Source organism: Brienomyrus brachyistius, chromosome 19 (genome assembly GCF_023856365.1).
Source record: "Brienomyrus brachyistius isolate T26 chromosome 19, BBRACH_0.4, whole genome shotgun sequence".
Classification (NCBI taxonomy): domain Eukaryota; kingdom Metazoa; phylum Chordata; class Actinopteri; order Osteoglossiformes; family Mormyridae; genus Brienomyrus; species Brienomyrus brachyistius.
The window spans coordinates 16,045,284-16,066,432 of NC_064551.1; the positions used below are offsets into that span (position 1 = coordinate 16,045,284).

The 21,149-nt window shown below is 45.4% G+C and overlaps 1 protein-coding gene across 2 annotated transcripts; it reads right to left on the minus strand.

Annotated features, from left to right (window-relative positions):
* Nucleotides 1-1,026: 1,026 nt before the first annotated feature.
* pinx1 (PIN2 (TERF1) interacting telomerase inhibitor 1) lies at nt 1,027-20,864 on the minus strand. 2 transcript variants are annotated; one of them, XM_048986032.1, is made up of 7 exons: nt 20,651-20,864; nt 19,686-19,795; nt 19,377-19,469; nt 19,054-19,126; nt 17,634-17,723; nt 13,369-13,451; nt 1,027-1,943 (listed from the first exon to the last, which is right to left on the minus strand). In XM_048986032.1, exons 2-7 carry the CDS (start codon nt 19,716-19,718, stop codon nt 1,314-1,316), a joined length of 1,002 nt encoding a protein of 333 aa, XP_048841989.1. In that variant the 5' UTR covers nt 19,719-19,795; nt 20,651-20,864; the 3' UTR covers nt 1,027-1,313. The 2 variants fall into 2 exon arrangements, with proteins under 2 accessions (XP_048841989.1, XP_048841987.1); XM_048986030.1 differs by lacking the exon at nt 20,651-20,864 and adding an exon at nt 20,084-20,138.
* Between the last annotated feature and the right edge of the window lie 285 nt (nt 20,865-21,149).

Here is a 21,149-nt window from a genome sequence, read left to right on the forward strand (position 1 = left end):
TAACAAATTCTATGACAGCTAAGGTCAGGTAATGTCAAAACAATTCCACCTTGAGTATGTATCCACACGCCAGTTACGTTTTAGTGAGTAATGCTTCGGATTTGTTACACCATGGTACCTTCTCAAACAAACAAGAACATCTTCATATTTTCTATTGTAAAATCACATCTTTAGGAACAAAATTCCACTTGATATGTCAGTGTCTGCAGTGATGAAATTCAGCTTCAGTCTAAAAAGTTCACCAGTATGTATACCAGCATTAAGTTTGCTAGTACACCCCTCATACAGTAATATTACCAATGGATTCTTAGCCTTGTGATACACAACTTAGCTCAATTTTACATGGCTAGATAAGCTTAACATTTAAGCTAACACACACCTCACTTAAAAAAAAAAGATCATGAAAATGTACTTGTTGCATAAGATTTTGATACTGCAACTCAGGCTACTTATAATAAACGATTGTATCGCTTTCATTCCCTGCCAAGTTTGTCTCCCAAAGAAATTATTTTTAAAGGCGTTACGACTGCCGTGACACTAAGCACCAACATCAAAACAGGTTCCCCTGCATTGCACGGGCAAGATGACTGAAAAATTACTCACTTTCAGATTAGTGAAAAACATTTCAGAGCACGCTAAACTGTGACTGTTGTTTCCAAGGAAATAAAACCCCAGTCAGACAATATCAGAGACAGCTTTCTGGGACCAGAATACAATACTTTATAGGGAGCCCTGTACATTCCGTATAGATCATTTTCACTGTCGTTTGTTTAGAAAATATTACAACAAAAATGAATGATGTATTCAAATGCAACTTCTCTTAAATGTTGTGGCATATATCCAATAATACCCAGTAATATAAATGTTCATTCTGGGAATAATAAAGTTGAATCTAATCTAATCTGTATAGATTAAAGGAAGTGTTTAGTGTGCAGTTAAAAGATGTCATTAGCACGTCGCAAGATTGAAGCCACTGCATACAAGTAAAACTGATCTCTGCATAAATACATCAGGAAACCAGGAAAATGTGGGGAAAACCTTTTTCCATATTTTATTGAAAGACCAGCTGCAAAAAAGTGGCATTTCATGTTCCTTTAAAAAAAAAACATCTATGCAATCTTTTCAAGTAATCACTGTTAAAATGGGTTTGAGGTCCGATATTATGCGGGATCTTCCCATCAGCAATGATCTTTCACACCAAAGCACGAGTCCTTATCTAATTCACCAGCGAATGAGAAGCTGGTTGCCTAAATGGGGGCCGTGTCCTTACAAACAGGGTCTGAACAGCACTAATACCACCTTCTAGTCAGCACTTAATACTCCTGCTTTTTTTTCTTCTTGGATTTTTTCACTTCAGTTACTTGAAGAACCTGTTCCTCCGCCATCCTCCTCTTCCTTTTCTCGGTGCGTCCCGCGTCGTCTGTCCCATTCTGTGCCTCAGAGAGCACAGTTTCCACATCTCTCTCCTCAACAGTCTGCCCCGGCTTCCTCTTCTTGCTCTTCCTAGAGCGGTACGTCTCTGTGCCGTCCTGATCCTGGACCTCCTGCCGTCCCAGTCCGCCGGTGGTCGCGCAGTCTTCCGTTATCACTTCCTCGCCATCCTCTCTATCTGCACGTCTTCGCCGCTCCTTCTTTCTCTTCCTGCCGCGGTTCCCACACTCCTCTGTCTTGGGGCTTTCTGTTTCCTTCTCCCCCCTGTCCTTCTTTTTCTTTTTCGAGCTGGGCTTCCTCCCCTCGGGAGGGTCCAGAGAGCCTTCAGGGGGTTCGTCTGCAGCCTTGGGGGCCGGCGTTTCCCGGCGGCCTTCCTTCAGCCCAGCCATCCTTTGGGCAAAGTACTCCTGCATGGTGAGAGAGCTGGTCACCGTGTTGATGCTGTTATTCACTTCCAGGTCATAGGTCACAGCCTCTTCATCTGCAGGCGCATCTTCCTGATGATCGTTTTGCTTTAAATTTTAAAAACAAAGCAAAGAATAAGACTTTAACAGCGTGACAAGTATCAATGCACATTTAAGCACTTATAAGGCTCTGAAAAAGTGTACTGAGGCACACTAACGGTTTAAACCGATATTATAAAATATTGCATAATTACCGACCTGGTGAATTTTAGTTGCATTACACTAAAAACAGACAAAAGAGAAAAAGTCTGGAACTTAAATTCCAAACAGTTTTCATCAATCAATAATTTTTATAATAATATATTATTATAGTGTCAGAATATTATTAGTTCTTTCATGAGTGTTAACTTAGACAGTTCCAGTAGCATGAACATAAAAATCCCTTAAATCCCCTGGACAGCCCCATACAAAATAAAAAAATTTAAAACTTTGTTCCTATATCTAACACGAGTCATATTTCGTACTCGACGTCCCAAACCGACGGTACCTCTGGGTTTCAGCTTTCTTGACAGGAAACCGAACGCTATATGATTCACAAAGAATCACCACTTGTGGTATTTAACCTTGTTTGCTGTCAGTTCAGTTCTGGCGGAACTGACAGCTTATAGTGACGACCTGCTCTCACCTCAGTTATACTTGGCTACTTAGGTGGTGTTTATATCAGACACATACAAATTAGTGCAAAATCGCTGTCTCTTAGTTACTGCGTCATCACATTTCAAATCTGTACAAATCTGTGTGCATTTGAACACTTGTGGGTATATTTGTAATAAGGTCACTAATATTACTCAATACAACAACACAAAACAACTTACAATTCACCAAATATTTTTTCTATTATCTTCAGAACTCCGATACCTGCATGTCCTCATACACATTTCTACAGCTCTCTCTCAGCGAAAACTAAAAAAGTGTGTCTAAGTTTCTTTAGAGAAAAACAAACATTATCTATTATTATTATTATTATTATTTATTATTTATTTCATCAGGTTTTTCTTAGATTTTTCTTTTAAAAGGCAGCTTCAAATGATTATATCGGACAGACTGAAACTATGCAATTAGGATGATGTAGGTGTTACATGTCAGATTAAACGTTTCCATGACATACCAGAAAAACCAGTGCAGACACGGAGCTGGAAGAGGGCAGAGAGGTTTCAAAGCAAACAGCAAATAGAACCAGTTTCAAAACAAAAAAAAAGTGATAAAGTTGCTTTACGACCATAAAACAGGTTAAAACAATTATAAAAGTTTTAGCTACTTGTTCTCACCGAGATGAGTCAAAGCCCGTATGTGGTTTAGAAAGTACTCCATTTATATTTCCCACAAAGAAACAAACAGATTTTTTTTTACATGCCAGACAAGTGACAGCGATGAGCCTTCGAAGAATGAATCCACTGCGAAATCGCTGTGTTACGCACGTGGTCGGCACCTCCAGTACCCATGTGGCGTAGATGTGTGCAGTGTGTTTGAACATCTGAAGATCACTAATCCTTCCAGGTTTACAGTGATGTGTTTTTTATTTTTTTTTTATCTGCACTCAATGTTCTAATGCAAGACCAGGCCTACACATACACATACCCACTAAAGGTTTTCACGTGGCACCCATTCCCCACGTCCCACACCCACCCAAGGATCTTCAATGGTTGATGTTGACTTCAGGGCACATTTGGGAATTAAAAAAACAATGTAAATATGCATACACCACCAAAATGACACCTACCAACCAATGCAAGCAAGCAAACGATTAAAGGCTTGCCTGCAGAGCCCAGAAGATCGGGCTCTCAAAAGGTAATTCACATGAACGAGGCTTTTAAATGTCTCACGCCAGATTTCTAATCCTTCCTCGAGCTCCTCTGTGCGTCAGAGTAACAGGGGTACCAAGACAACCAAACAACGGCAGCAGCCCCAAATCCACGCTGCTGACAACAGCATTTCTTTACCACTACATATTTTTTATAAATATTCAAAACAGTTTCGAAGGCTAAACATGCACTAATTAGTTATATTAGATAATTAAAAAGCAAGAGAGAAAGGACCCAGAATCGTCCACAGTTATTATAAGGCCAGGCCTTACAGCCGGAGGGTTACGACCACTGAGGTAAGACAACGCAAAGAGGATTTATCGTTCATTTGATGGCTGGAAACCGCTCCGGAGAAGCATCCAAAATTGCTCTCTGGAGAGGATGGGAAAATCCAGAGAGAAATTGCAATTTTTGTGCACAGTTCCAAGCAGGCGGCCTGAGGGGGTCTATTAGGTTTATCTGTAATACAGCAGAACCTGCTGTCAGTACTGCCCCCCCCGACGATTCATCCTACTACAAGCACTTAAGCTACAGTTCACACTCACGCTGATGCCCCCTCCCCCCCAAATGACTCTGGATTCTTTTACGTAATGCAAATCAAGTCTCCACTTTCAAAACAAGATAAACTAATGAGAGTCAAAACGGACATACAGTGCAGTGGCTCCAGTGGACTGCAGCAAACCCCGACACAAAGCGTGAAATTACACCGAAGCCAGTGTTAAATGAAGCTATTATGCAAGAATATTGACAGATGCCAAATATGCATTCCTGTCATATACAGTGTCAATCGGACATTGCCATTTTATAAATGCTTCTAAATTGTTTCACAGTGAAATAAGATTTTATTGCTTTGGGAACATTTTTGAAACTTAAAAAAAAAAAAGAAAATTTTGTCTTCAGTGAGGTCATTTTTTAATCCAGCTGAAAGTAGGAAATAAAGGCCAAAATCCATATAACTGATATTGCAAAACAGGAAGTGTTCTCTTTTCTCAGAAAGATAAAGCACTAACTAGAACTCCCCAGGTGAGAGTGTTTTTTTAAGCCACCCCCCAACCGGCCCAAACACACACCGTTTAAGTCTCACGAGTGTGTCCCACACCTCCTGACAGACCCCACCCCCGCCCCACACTACATGGGACACAGCCACAGAATCACGGCTGGGGCTCTCTGGTAAACCCTGAACACCCCCCCCCCCCCCTCTCCCCGGACACCTCACTCCAGGAAGGGGATACGGTCCCGCCACCGTGTGCGGGTGCAAGATAAGGCGCCATTGGGGGGAGCGACGCCGGGCTATCAGCTCTTCCTGCTCCCCTCTCCTGGCAGAAGCCGGGGCCGAGGGGCCGAATCTGGGGAGGGACTCCAAGAGAACATGAGGGGGCCTAAAGAATGGGACCCTCCCTTGGCGGCGTCCCACTCCCAGCGTATCTGTACACCGGCGGGGATGCGACGTGCCGCGGCTGGGGGGGCACGGGGCCTGATACCCAGCTCTGGACGATGAAACATCACACCGGGACAAATGCTGGAACAGTCCTACCTATTTAAATATTTAATCCCGCTGGCATTTGTAGTTGTGCGCGCAGTGCATAAGGGCTGCTACGCCCAGCAAGACAGTCTTCCACATTAAATTTAAAAAACAACAGGGCAACGTTCTGAAATAAGCGTTATTCTTACACTGCTATACTATTAATATTACTATTAGGTCTGTCATGTCTTTTCATTAGAATATTCTAGCTGAATTGTGGCGGTGTTAGATCGACAAAATTTTAATTTTAAACGAAATAATTAAAAACACTCGATTTTCAAATACTCTTCACTTGATAAACAAACCCTTAAAGCGTAGCTAAACTGAGGCATTCAAATTAACATGGATGGGGGAGATTAACAAACATAGAACGTGAAGTATCCTACACAGGCTAATTACTGTCGCTATGCCATCCTGGACTACCAGAAATAATATATTACTGTGCAAAACCACACACACGTACCGAATGACAAAACCGCTTAAGTGAAAACAAAAGACGGTGGTATTAACGTTTCCTTGATGCCGGTGTGGGGGCGTGCCTCGCATAGCGTGAGACACACAATGATAGCTGTCAGAGCAACTTCGGGGACCGAGGTAGTGTCCCCCAACCCCCCCGGACAATGAGCTTAATGCTTAAAGCCACCTACCTGGATAGTAAATATATGCTTGCTCAGAAAAACACACCATTTCGCATTTTAATATATGGAAATGAACAGTGATAGAAAAACAAAAGAATTCGCTCTTCTCTCCGAAAACACAGATATCTTATTGTATAGCTATAAAGATACTACTGTGATTCTCAAACCTCTCCTCAGGGGCACCCTAGCAATTCCACGTACTCATGAAATTTCACCATCTTCTCACTTAGTTAATTAGGTTAACAAAATAACTTAATAAAATGAATGCTTAGATGAGATACTAATTAGTCAAACATGATATGCTACTGGTCAAGCCAACAAATACACGAGTATATCAGATGGTTAACGCAAATCCGGGTGTCACACTTACAGGTTTAAACAGATACCGTGACAGACATTTGTAGTTTTACATCAAGATTAAGATTATGTAAATAATTTTCTCTGGCAGCCTAAGACAGAATACTGTACATGACAAAATTTAATTAAGAGACAAAAATTTCCAAGCATTTTCCAAGATCGGTCCCAATTTACAAAGTCATTATTACATTATTTACACCTATGACCTACAAATGACATAGCAGAAAACACAGCACAGGTATAACCGGCACTGGTGTACAGGCTGACAGATATACTGCTAGCAGAAACAGTCCCATTGATTCAATGCCAAGATACATTTTCTCAAGAGGTTAAAATGTGGTCACAAAGTAGCACGCAGTTGGATCACGCTATCGGCTAGTAATATCCAGCCGATATTATCGGTAACCTTTTCCCACAATGCGCTGGAGTGTCGCCTCATTGTCCTGTCACCATTATAAATTTGTCCAAAGACTGAAATTATAGATCACGATTAGATTATTTAGCATCCCATAGCCAGCAGAGAATGAGGCCTTGCCTAGCTAGCCGCTAAGCAGTTAGCCTCTTGTACTGGGTAAACAATTAAAATACTTAAACCAGCCACCGCATTCATTACAGCAGCTGAATTATGAAGCAGAGCTACTCGTCTTTTGCTCCTATTCTACCACACACATCTGCTGATATTCCTATTGGCCACCTATGCAAGTACACAGATTTAAATATAACGATGCACTTCCACTGTACAGTGGTTTATCTAAACACTGGCACAGAGGCCCAAAACAACCCACCTCTGAGGAAACTTGTTTTTTTTTTTTTTTTTAAAACTTTATTAATAATCAGCTTCTGCTCCCCCACAAGGCAGCAGTAAGGCTGACCCTGATTTAGCTAACGCGCTATTCAGTGTGTGTGTGTGTGTGTGTGTGCAGGAGTGTGGTGCTGTGTGGCATATTACTGTTTTACACGTGTATCTAGGAGACAAATAGGAAAGAAAAAAAAAAAAACAACAACAACTTGTACCAGCGTAGCTTGTAGCTTCCGTTGCCGCTACGTCTTCATTCTACCCCAGGAGCTTAGCTGTCTGACCCAAGATGGAAGATATAACGTTTATTTTCCTATGTGTGATTTATTAGAATAAAAGGCAGTGATTAAATGCAACCAGGAACCACAAACAGCCGAGGAATTGCAAATCTTCCGGCAGTTACATTTACCGCTCCCCCCCCCCCCCCCTCGCCCACCCCCCCCCAACGGCCGCCCCTTTGGTAATTACCCACCGCGGCATTCCTGCCACAGCCCGTAACTAAGAGACAGTGATTTTGCGCTAATCTGTACGTGTCGAGGGTGGGTGGGAGGCGGGTTGGCAGGACCGGGGGGGCTGTCGAGTGACTGCCAAGTAGGGTGTCACCGGCGGGCATCTGGTTTCCACAGCAGCAATGACAGGCCTGTCGGCAGGCTCACTTTAGGAGGCCGTGCTTTGTCTAAGGCAATTAGATGCTATCGGAGATCAATCAGGGACACAACAGACCAGTCGTCAAGCGCGGGAAGGCAGGTCGCCAAACCCTCTGCCTTGTCAAGAGGGCTCACCTGACTGCCTGAGTTTTAAAATCAGTATTGCATAGCCGTGTTATATAAGGGCATCAGGCTTGCAGCGGATAACAAACTATCCTACGTCAAGAATAAGCAATGACAAGCAGGGCCAGGCTGGCGTCAAGCCGAGCAGGTCAAAACAAGGCCTGGGTACATTACCATCACCCAGCGAGCCGCCGTCCTGCTCTCCAAAAGGTACGAGAGCGCAGCTGAGACTAGAGACCGCTTCCAACCGCCAGGACAGAGAAGATTTAATACTTCGTAAATCCCGGTCCATCTGAAGATCGTTTGGTCACAGCATCCCGTCAAGTGCGTCTCTCTCGTTTTCCCGGATCACTCTCGTTTCCTAACTGCGCCAAACGCGAACAGATCTGTGACCCGGCGAGGCCCGACCGCCCACGCGAGGCAGCAGCACCTGCGACTCTCCCGCCGCCCTCGCCCCAAACAGGCCAGATGCACCCCCCCCCCCCCCCCCATCCGAGGAGGGCCGCGTGGGACGCGCCATTCTTCACCCGGCGGCGCGTGGGCGAAGTGAAGGCAGCCCCCTCCCATCGGGTCCCACCCGCTACCCTTTGTGTTGCCACAGGAGTGGGAGTGAGAGGGGTCAGGGGTCACGCCAACCCCAGGCTGCGCGCCGGGCCCCGCCCGACCCCAAATGCGCTCCAAACCCAGAAGGACCACACCTCCCCATTCATCAATCGCGTTCGATAACCATGGAGCAGCGGTCACAGCATCCAACTTTCCAACCCTTACCGGAGAACCAAGAGCAGGACTCCAGTTCGCCACAGTCACGGGAGTCCGGCAATGACCCAAAAACCGCTCATCTCAATTAAAACACCAAACAAACCGCTACCACCAAAAACGGCAAATAGCAAAACAACTGTCACCTGCCCTGAAGGCCAATCACACAAAGGAAACTAATCTTAACACTCGCATTCTAACGGAGCAGGGAGTCAGCAGATAGGTGAACATTTCCGTTTCTGGGATTCCAGATTGGTGCATGACTCCATAATCGCCTAGAACAGTATACAGATTAATATGTCGATAAGATCAGGTGGCCCCTATCTATACCATAAATACCACATGCTGACAAATGTCAAACATAACAGACGTAAAATACAAACAATAGCAACATAAGCAACTTAAAAGTATAAAGTTTTTACATCACACATTAAAAAAAAAAAACAGGTCAAAAAGGATGGACCATTCTTTATACAACTGGCATTTTTCTTTATTCTTTACAAATCTGTTCTTTACATGGCAAAAATATGTTCTACCCACGATGCATCAGGAGGGCTCTTAGATACCTATTTGTTGTACTGCAATCACAACTGTATCGTCCTGTTGTTAAGAATACCCCAGGCAACAGGTTGCTTAGAAACGACGCCGACCCCTGGCAACAAACCAGGGGAGGCCTTAAAAGCTCAGGCTGATGCCATCATCTACAGTGCTTCTCAAATTCGGACGGGGTGAGAAAAAAAGAAAAAGATTAAAACTTACACAAGTGAGTGATTATTAACAAACGCAGCCGACACTGTACACGCAGGCAGAAATTAAAAGCCCTTTTTTCTGTATGTGCACTCCATATAAAAACGTCGATTAAAGAGAAGTGATTAACGTATACAAAAAAAAAAAAAAAAAAAAAAAAAAAGAGATATATATGAAGACGTCAAAAGCCACGAACTAACACAGTTGTCCAAAAGGGGGATATTTTCAAAGCCACAAAAAAAGTAAGAGAGCTGGCAAAAAATTTCAAATATAAAAAAGGGTGGGGGGGGGGGGGGGGGGTGTACTTCACAATCCGGCTTTCATGCAAACGGCAGGTTTAAAAAATGGCCGACAACCCTTGATGTATGAATCGGGGGGGACACCATTTATCAGTGGCCCCTCTTCCTCACCCACTCGGGTGCCTGATGCCACGGGGCCATGCCGCTCCCCTTTGACTGATTAATTAGCCAATCAGGGGACATTTTTCACCCGGAGGCAGGCCGGTTTATTTCAGCGGACGCGGCCCCTCTAACGGAGACACATTACAGCCAACTCGGCTCTTTTGGCTCGCCGGAGTGGCCGGGCGCAGCGGACGGGAGATAAATCAAACCGGCTCCCCGCGGCTCCCTAACTAAACCCCTGAGGAAAGCCGCGGCCAGAGGCTGCCGTCCGCCCGCCGATAAGCAGCGGAGCAGGGCCCTGCCAAGCGCCTTCCCTTACAGAGTGCCAGTCGCTTTGATTTTCAGCTGACTGTCATCCATCTTGCGGTGAGTAATTGCACGGCAGCCAAAAAGACACGGGCGCCAGTGGGCTCGGGCACGCTGACGGATCGGGGAGAGATTGGGTGATGGATAGCTGCTTGGGCGAGGGGGCGGAGGCCAGGCAGCCAGGCGTTTAATAATGTTTACCGAATATAGTTTTTTTTTTTTTTTTTGGGCGGGGTGGGGGTGGTTTGTTCCCAGCATCGAAGAGCGACAGGAAACTGTCGCACGTCCCTGTTTAAAAAAAACTGCGAGTATTTGCATGAATATCCACGGCAGGTGTATGGGCACAGACAGGCCTGGGATGCGATGTACATTAGGGCAGAGGGGCGCGGTTTTTAATTTTGACCTTTGACTTAAGGAACGCCAGACACCATAAATAACCGGTTACGTTCCGCACCAGCCTCCCACGGAGTCAGCCAGCCGCAGGTTTCACTGAACTATTTGCGGTATAAATGAACCACCAACTATTACCATTAACACCTGCATGAGGGAAGCTCACTGCAAAGCTGTCTGAGAGGGTTTTATGGGCTTTAGTCCATGTGTGACTCTGATGACCCCGAATTAAAGGCGTCCAAGAAAACATGATCTGGACATCAAATAAGATAAAGAGACGATGGCATGTTGAAATATGTGTTACTATGGTTCTCGGTGCCTTATGGCACCTGTGATGATGGGGGGGGGGGGGCACCCCATGTTGAATAGGCGGAGGACGCAGGATGCAAAGGGGACAACACTGAAGACAAAGCGGCTGGGTAGAGAGCGACAGCCCCGCCTGTGACCTCTCCCGATTTCGGAGACGGGAGGAGGACCACACCCCCCCACGGCCCAGAGGGAGCAGGCGGCCAGCTATCTGCTTACACGGGTCCTGGAGCATTTTAAGATCCATTTATTTTTTACCCACGATAAGTCAACCAGGAAGTCCAGCTACATCGAGGAAGGAAACTCCACACAGGGGGGTGCTGGCGATGATGGGGATGAAACTAGTTTGTTTTTCTTTTTTTTTTTTTTTTTAATAAAAGTGCATTGTGGGGGGGGGGTACTTAAAGTTCACCCGCACTGAACGTGCAGAAATAAACCTACATTCCTCTCCTCTGCACATGAACCAAGGTGGCGTAAAACCCAACACAAAGGCTAAAAGTAGCCCTGAACTCACCCCCTCCCACCCCTATAACCCACACTCCTAGCCTACTCCCCCCCCCCCCCCCCCATTTTCCTTGGATTTGCCCGGACCATCTCCCGGGACCACCATTGTGATTCTGTTCAGTGCGTTCAATCTGCTGGACAAAGCTTATTCCGGAAAGAACTGTAACATAACAGAACGATTTTTAAAAAATAAGCAGCACACACAAACACTCCTGCTTCCATTTTGAATCGACGCGGCCCCCCGCCGCCATTGTTCTCGCAGCTTGGACGGGGGCAGAATGGACCGAGCTATTCAGTCACAAATATGGATTCCGGTGCCGATTTCTCACAGAAAAGATAACCAACAGGGCAGTTTGTCAACTTCCTTCACATCTTAAAGGGGAGAGGAGAAGAGTCAACATGACTAATAATTTCCACCATGCACATCTCCCTTAAACCAACAAAAACTGAGCACTTTACAGAGCCGCCCCAGCTGCATCTGTCTAAGGCACATGACACTGACTACGTCCATGGTTACTCATCGGTATTTTTCACAGAAGACGTGCCGGTCATCTTTCGTCCACGCCCTACATATATTTAGCCCCGTACTGCCATGACAGTCTTGTAAGAACAGCCCGATTCCATGGAGCACGGTGCAATTCTACCGGTGCAACTCTGAAGCACGACTTAGATGTTTTTTGTTCAGATGATGCCCTCGTCCCGTTGGATCTGCAGTCCTGGATACGCAATGACTGTAAACGTACCAGGAGAGACTCAGAGAGCGAGAAACACAGACGGGCACCAACACGGCACAGATCGGGAAGAGGACGTTCAACCTGGGGGAGAGCAGATGAAAAAAAGCATCTCTGTGGGAAAACTAACTCACTAACTCACTCACTCTCACAGAGACAGACAGACAGAGACAGACAGAGACAGACAGAGACAGACAGAGACAGACAGAGACAGACAGACAATATCATGCAGGAATCTCGCATCATGCAGCTACAGGGCAGAGATCAAACCCGACATCACGCCTCACCTGTCAGAACACCTGGTCTATATGACAGATTAAATAATTACTTAACGTTCATATTGACTAAATATTGGGGCATGGCCAAACTATCACCAAGGGCAACAGAGCCACCTGGATTATAAAGACAACGATCGAAGCTGGAAACCAAAGACCTGCTGCCTCCAGGTGTTTCTCCTGAGATGTGTGACTATCGACCCCTATAAAAGGACATGCTCAAGTTGTGAATTGGTACAAAAAAAAAGAAAGAAAGAAAATTTTAACTCATTATCATTGATAAAATCATACAATCGCTGAAAATATGAAAGCTGTTAACCAAAGACTCACAGCAGGGTATTCTTATTGATCACCTGTCTTAGGACTCCAAAGATTCTGTGCCCTTAACTCCTTCCCCAGCACCACATACCTGGCGCTGGCAGGGTCGACCTCAGACTCTATGTAACAGCCTTCAAGACGCACAGAGTGCAGATACGCAGACACCCAGTCAGCGGAAGTGAGAACTTTCTTAGCTTTAGCCGAAGTCATCATTTCGGACAGGGGCTTATCCCGGAAAACGCCCGCGGGGATCCCAGAATCCCGTCACACATCCTATTGGTGTGCTCCACTCACCTGATGAGGCTGGAACAGTGGAGAAAGTCAAAGCGGTAATCTGTTAAAGGGATTAATGCCGTGCGTGGACCAGTCACCCGGGGCAGCCTGCAGCTTGCGGCAAGGCTAATCTGCAGCAGCAGCTGCTGGGATGCGGTTGCCCTGGGTAAACGGGCACTGCGGGGTTGTGTGTGTGTGTGTGTGTGTGTGTGTGTGTGTGTGGGGGGGGGGGGGGTAGAGGTTATCGCACACATTGATCGGCGTTAGTTTTGAGCACATGGCTGGGATACAAAAATCACTTCCGGAGCATCTCTCACTTCTGGTCCATCGGGCGACCTGCCATGACGCTGCATTGATGTACCCAGTGGCTTGGGAGATTACGGGATTTGGGCTGCAGAATATTGCTGGCATCCGTATAATGAATACCACTTGCTAACTAAGTTCACGAGCATTCACAAGCCAGCAACACCCAATCCCCACCCCGGCCGGCCCCTCAAGAAAGATATGGCAGCAATCGGGGGGGTGGGGGGGTGGCTGGCAGCGTGAAGGCCGGCGACACACAAGGGCAGAGAAGGACTCACCTCGACTTTTTCTTCCGAAGACTTGGCCCTCTTCCCGAAGATGCAGGCCAGGTCTGTCTGGCTGCGGCTGGAAAGGTCCTTTCCTGAAAGGGACAGCAATCGAACACAAGAACATAAAACACTGAACACTGCCCAGCCCAGCTTGACAGCCATCTACCATTAAAACTCTATGGATTTATATCTATATCGACATACATAAACACACACACATACCTTTAGATTCTGTAGCTACTTAGAAAGGTTCATAAACAATGGTCAGTCATTATACACACCCAACTGAACACAGTAAGAAACGAATCCTTTAGAATTTACTTTCTCAATTACGATGTGAACAAACAACGGAGAAACTGGGACACAGAGACGTTTGTGTGCGCGTGCGTGTGTGTGTGTGTGTATAACTTTGCTGACAATGTAGCCACGCAAAGATCCAGCTACACAGATCTAACTGCCCAAGACCTCCACCGGCGGGAGAGAAGCCGGGGGCCGAGGTGCGCCGTCCAGCACGGGGTGTCCAGCGGCACTTACGGCCCGCAGGACGAAGGCGGCCCCGGCACAGAGCGAGGCCCCCGCATGCACAGCTGCATCCTCTTCCTCCAGACGGGTCCTGATAACGTTTACTTATTTATTGCTCTTAAACCCCCCCCCCCCCACACACACACACCCCACACCAGAGCAATCCTTCATCACAGAAACCCAAAGGGCCACATCAAAGAGGCTCCAGCAGCTTGAGAAACCCAGGAGCCCCACCTCAGGTTCACTCACCCAGCTACGGGCCACTGACCGATTCTCACAGCTAACATCACTATGTAACTGGGTATTAAAGATCTGAAATTACATTTATACATGGCAGTCTGTACGCCTCCCAGACCTGCTGTGTTTACTGTGTGTTTATTCAGTCATGGAGTGGCATCCCATCCACCCCCAAGGCCCACACTGTGAACTTCCTGAGACTGACTCCAGGCTTGACAGATTCCTGCGCTAGCAGGGCAGCTAGAGGAAATTCTAGAGATTTTTCTAAAATTTCTTAAATGACTTCTCAGGTCGTACGCTTCAGAGTTAACCGGCAAGAAAGAAGTTATCGTTACCACCGAGTAAAATCCAGTTAGATCCACAATCCAAACAAGTTCTGAAACTTGTCCCACCAAATCTTTGTGGTACTAATATAAAACAAGATCCATCCAGAAGCGATATCTGCCGAACATTCCAGGTCCAGCTAAGCTCCTCGACATCGCCCATGCAGGGCGGGTTGAATGAACGCCGGGTTATCTTGCCCGGCATAGCAGAAGCAACCAGTGGAACGTTGAGGGCATCCATAAATAAACCCCCACATCAAAAGTCTCCTAAAAGACAGCTGATAAATGCGAAGGCAATTAAAATGAGGTTACTGGTTTACGCAGCAGGTATGCAGAGGGTACGGGAGCAGGAACACCTCTCCACGGGAAAGACGACCATCAATCCTAAAAGCTCCAACCGCAGAACAAAGCATGGCAGAACATCAATAAACACAGAAAGTCAACTCTCCGTTCTCCGAGGTCCTGAACCTCTCTCGCTAAAACTTGACCGGTTTTTGCTGACCTCCTTGAGTACTGGCGTCACCCCATCGTGAAACTTTTACAGCTAAAAATGAGCTAATCTGTAGAAGTTTGAGGTTTTGAGATGATGTCCACCAGAAGGATCAGGAGACCACACACAGTAGGGCTGTCAAAACGGATTGTCTGGCACCTCTCAGCCATGTCAAGATGAAAGGTTAAACAAAAAGGTACATTTTCCAATCATCTGCCCGTGTCAATCCTACAATGCCGTGTTAAAAGGTCCTGCAGAGTAGATGCTCGTCAACCTCCAGCGAAAGACGCAGCCTCTTTACACGAAGAGTGACTCTGCCATTGGCTTTAATTTGGTGACAGCTATACCTGTTCATCTCGCGAATGAACACTGCATAAGGTGATTTTAAGAAAACTGATAACTTTTTTTCATCTTGAAAGAAACGTTTCGATGTATCCAGAATCTGGGGAACACGGTTTTATGAGAGATGTGGCGACGCCAAGTTTCTACAACGTTTTAACCCAAACCTGAAGTAACTAACAGTGCCAGCCTTAAGAACTGAGGAACCCCCCCCCCCCATCACGATCCATGCCGACCTTTAGCACCCCCCATCACCATCTAGAACGACCAATAGCACCAGTATCCAGCAGGAAAGAGGCGCGGCACCGCAGCTGTCATTCCAGCCGCCCTCCCCAAAGACGTGGGGACCGACGCCGACAACTCCACCACTGGGGACAGCGTACGCGCCCAGCGCAGGATCGCCGTCGGCAACCTGGCCTGTGCCTCCGAGAGTACCATTGGGTGGGGGGGCAAAGCAAACATGTCACTACAAGTGTTGAACAGTTATCATAGCAACAGGGGAAGCAACCGGAAACCCCAGAATTCCAGTTACACCGGCCGGGCTGTTTCACCCCTGTCCCTTTAAAGCAACTTGCGGGTGGCAGTACAATACTATACAAACATGACCTTTGACCTCTCTCTTAGGATGACATCGCTTGACAGGTTGATATGGGATGGCAAAGGTGGGGATGTGGGGCGGAACGCGGTACATCGGTATGATCCTCGTGCAATATGATAAACATACAAACACAAATGTGAATGGGTGGGGGTCGGTGGGGGGAGGTCTCCACGAGTAGCGTACACAAGGTTTCGGTTTCCACCGGCTTTGAGATCCGAACAGCAAAGTCATAATTAGAGATCCCTGTTCGTCTGTCTGGCTGGCTGTCAGGGGGGATCCGATATCTTTAAGAGGCACGGCACTCCTCCTCCGCACTGAGCGGGCGGGCGATCCCCGCGCGGGACACGGACCCCAGGGCGGGACAGAGAGGAGAGGGCGGCAAACGAGGGCCCCCAGCTGTCGACACGGGAAACAGGAAGTCCTGTTGTGGAGCGCCCTTATGGCCAGGTGAAGAGAACCCAGTAACCTTTTCCTCTGCTTAAAAAAACCCACTAAAACAAACAAAACAATTCTAACCACCGCAACAAACAAAGCTTTGTCTGCCAGAAACACCGATTCGTTTTAAAGGGATTTGAATTGTCCTTTAACAGTGAAAACGGATTGTAGGTCATTCACACGGAAGGCATGACAGGGGCTCAATTTAAACATGGGAAGCTAATTGAAACATTTAACTTCTATTACGAGGAATAGCAGAGACCCCCCCCCCCCTCCACCCGCCTCACACAGGTTTATTTATTATTTATGAGCTTCCTGACCTACAAAGGGAAATTAACTGGGCCAGGCAGTCCGTCGCTACCAGGCTTTGCATGGAGTGACCCCACAACCACTCCAGCAGCGAGACGGAGTGGAGCGGTGCATCCAAACTGCCCCCCCACCCCCTTGTACAGACCCCCAGAATAAAACAGGCAGACGGCACGGAAATCCAGGTAGACGGGTTTAAATTCGAATGGGGTCTTTTAACACTGAACACTTGACGGCGGAGATGAGCATCTGAGACACCAAACATACAATCCAGAGACCTGGTAAAATTTACTGGTGTCCCTGCAGCCCCTGACTGAATTACTCCAAACCATGGTCTGGTTCTGGAACACAGAGGCCCAACCACCTGCAGATGTGGTGATGTGATGCCCTCAGCAACTGGCCCATTGAATTATTTCTTCGTTGCAAGAAGGGAACTGGCAAGTATATTTGTTAGCAAATAAATCCTCATATATACAGTTCAACCGTCACTGGACCAGACCATAACAAAGGGCCAGTTTTCCCGTAAAGCAGCAATGAATGAACTTAAAGCTCTGCTTCATTATTGCATCCATACAGGCGAAAACTCGGTCACCAGATGTACTTCTGCTTGGTGAAGTTTTTTATTATCGTTCTCAGATCAGATCGTTACTCAGGGTTTTTGGAAACCTAAGTACTCCCAGGCGGCCTCTCAATAAAATCTACGGTGCGCAACTTCCGTTTTAAGGTCAGTCGGCATTATTTTTATGTATTTTAACCTCGCAGAAAGCAGGCTGCAGGTGATGTCTGATTGTGCTGCGGTTTTGGGGGGGGGGGGGCATTCTGGGGACTTAAATGTAACCTGCTGATCCCGGAGACTCCCAGGGTAGACAAAATGACATCATATGACGACTGTGATCACAACACAGTGGGTCAACAATAATAACTTTGATTATAAGCAGTTCATTTGAAGAATGTTGGTTGAATCAAAGACATTATGCCATCTGAAGCAGTAAAAGACCTTTCAACAGGACAAAGGGTCACTGACCTTTGGTAAATTTCATGTAATGAACTCTTTTCTTAGATGTCTTAGACTTCTCTTCCAAGCTAAAACTCTGCTTTGGCTCAGCTGTCGATTCTGAAAGATATAAATGTCACAAGTCGTCAAATCATCAAAAGACTCAACAACAAAGACAATGATAATACTTTGAAATGTTGAATGTCAGTACAACGAAAAGACTTATCGCAGCAGAAGACATACTGCAGATGGGTTTCAGTTTAGACTAAGTACGGTTCCTGAATTAGCTATACTGAGCACTTTCAAGAATACAATGTTACGCAAATAGAACCAGACAGAATATAAACAATGAAGGTTTTGTGATTACTGGTGTAACTAAAACAAATAAATATGTAATAGTAGATCTCTATGGAATAAATTCAAATAATTTATAGAAAACAATAAATGTTGCATCTTTTTAAAACCCGCTAAGATTTTAGTCTTAAATTGTCCCCATGTGACCCGCCAGCCCAGACACACAAACACTGAAATGCATCATAAACATCATGTTTAAAAAGAGGTTCTGAAGATCCGTCCATTGATGTTGTATCCAAGGTAAACAAACCATTCAGGGAAGAAATACCACTGAATCATGAGAAGGATCACCTTGAAAACAAGCTGCCCCACGCAGTTAATATTTTGTTTCATTACAATTGCTAGTTCAACATACAACAAAAAAAATCAGATTAAAACAATGCTCAGTATCCCACAGCAGTATTTCATTTTCAATCACTGCACAACAGCTATCAGCTATCCTCCTCAACTGAAGTGCTACAATACTGCCACCTAGTGTGCTACATATAAATGGTGATTAAACACGTTTCTTCCACATCCTTGAGAAAAAAACCCTCTCTAAAGCTCCCCCACAACCTGCCGCACTGCTGCTTGGACGATCGGTATTTCTCAGCTGTAGCAGAAAGAGTTTACAATTCTGTCTTGACGGGTCGCATGAAAGGAGACCTTGATAAACACGCTGTGTTGTGACGGGTGAGATGATGACTGCCGGTACATTTGTAGCCAAAAGCTTTCATGAGGCTTCCTATCATCAACATATCATGTCTATTGGCCGTCATAATCATCAGGGGGCATAGGTGGCCTAATGGTTAGGGAAGCGCACTTGTCATTGAAAGGTTGTGGGTTCAAATCCCCGACCAGAATACAGAATACACTTTTTCAAATCCCCGACCTGAGCAAGCCACCACCCCCAAGCACTGCTTCCCAGGTGCTAAATAACAGCTGCCCACTGTTTTGTCACATATGCAGAGGACACATTTTGTTGGGGTGTGTTAATCACTTTCACTAAATCAGGCCCTCTAATAATTTGTACTGGAAATCACCTCACGCAGCCTACAATAAGAGAGTTCTGTGAAATGCAAGTGACAGACCGTTTACAACCCAAAGCAAAAGGTACCGTTCTGGGTGTGGCAGCTGTTTAAATCTGCAAGAATCTGGTTGAAATCGTCCTGATGGGCAATCCAGTTGTCCTGAAAGTACAAAGACAGCATCAAGTTCTACTGGGTAAGAATGAGCTACAGCTAGACACTAACACACAATGCGTTGTTATGAACATTCATCACATTCATACAGAAACAAATAACCGGTTTGTTGCTACCTCGTGGATTAAACCATCTTGTTAAAGAAAAAAAAACACGCAAAAAAAAAATTTCTTTACATAGCATGCAGTAGCGGCCCCCCACACAGCAGCCCCCAGATAACGGCGTCTGCCCGACAGACCTCATAGCTGGCGGTCGTGCCCAAGCCCAGCGTGTTATTCTTCACTTTAACTTTGATGTGCTCCGTGGCGCCTTGCTCGGTTTTTCCCAGACCCTGGGCATCAAACGATGAAATGTATGTGAGATTTTAACCAAACCAAACCGAACCGAGATTTTTACCAAACCAATCGTCTATCAAAGAGGGCACAGAATAGGCTTGTCTCGATAGTGCTCGACATAACATTAGTTTCACATCAGTTACACTGTTACACAATACTAATAAATGTAATAATACGTGTAAACGTAATAAATGTACATGTAATGTTCTCACCTTTCCTTTGGACCATCCCATTTTCTCCAACATCTTATGGCCGAATTTGGACTCATCTTTACTCCAGGTGCTGTTCCTTGGATCGACCGACCATTTCTGTTTCCTGCGGGCTACAGAAAAACACACAGGGTTAACCTGTCGCTATGTATATAGAGAGATATAGGTGTAAAATGACCCGAATGTTGCTGAAAAAAACAGAAGAAACTATAGCGATAGGACTCGTTATGTTGTCATTATTTAAACACCAGTTCTACAAGAATTCAAGTTCCAAGTATATTTCCTTATGTATCCATAAGACGAACAGCATATAATTTACGTATTACTAGTTTTACCTCGTATAAAAACGCAACCAAACCCCCAAAATAAATGTCCTGTCTAACACACGGAATGAAACCCACGTTCAGCCAGCATCGCCATCTTCGCAGGTCCTCACTGGAGTGTCTTATTATATGCCTGTATAAAAATCCTCCGCGTGACGATACTTATCAACAAAAACAAAATATATTTCACATTTACTATTTAAAAACACATAATAATAATAATAATAATAATAATAATAATAATAATAACGACAAAATAAAATAAACATGTTGTATATTTTTTTCTTTATTATATAATAAAAAAAATATGTGCGACTGAACGGTGACACCAGGGGGCGGTAATACACCTCATTATCCGCCACTGTTATCCGCCCAGATAAAATGTTTAAATTACATAATTCTTTATTAATGAACAGTGTATCGTCATGTGGCATTAATAGTTTAAAAAAGGTTTGGTTTGTTTTAATTTCATTATACTGCCAGAGGTGAGATTACTGAATCTATTCCTTGTGCTACTTAGTTATTTCTAATTCAGTACCAGAAATTCCTCTCCCCCTTTTTTTGCTATCATGTCACCCCCCCCCCCGTTCATCTGGGTCATCAGCACATCAGCTGAAAGATCATCAGATGAACCCACACACCCACCTTGCGACAGTGTCTGAAAAACAGAGCCACGTGTTGTCCTGATACCGGTTGGCTCCTCGGTGCCTCAATCCCAGCAGTTGCGAAAGCCAGTTGTCATAACCTTCCCAGGCCAGATTTACCCACATTGCATCGGCAGTAGTTCAGGTGGCGTCGCTTGACGTTAGTTATCTGTAGGTTACGTCGTTTCTCTCTCTTGCTCTGCCCCTTATACACCACTTTTTTCGAAAATCACTAACAGGTTTACACTGTGACGGAATACAAATACAGGTACAAGTAAACTTTATTAAATTTAACTGGAATACTTTTAAAATACACTTTTTTAAAACAATGTGTATATCAAGTCAGCATTAGTCGAGTTTCTAAACCAGCAGAGAGCTGTTTCTAACTAATGTCATCCTCTACTTCTGCAAGCATAACCTTTTCTTTGTTGTTCGCGCAGTGAGCTTAGCAATAAGAACACATTACTAGAAAGGAGAGCGAGTTTTAATTGCATTTAAAG

Bases quoted from the DNA above. Each gene is read 5' to 3' on its own strand.
- pinx1 (XM_048986030.1), bottom strand. The intron at 19,127-19,376 runs GTCTGTCGGGCA...TTGTACTTTCAG, and splicing joins GCACGACCGCCAGCTATGAG to GACAACTGGATTGCCCATCA. The intron at 13,452-17,633 runs GTCAGTGACCCT...TGTCCCTTTCAG, and splicing joins TTACATGAAATTTACCAAAG to GAAAGGACCTTTCCAGCCGC.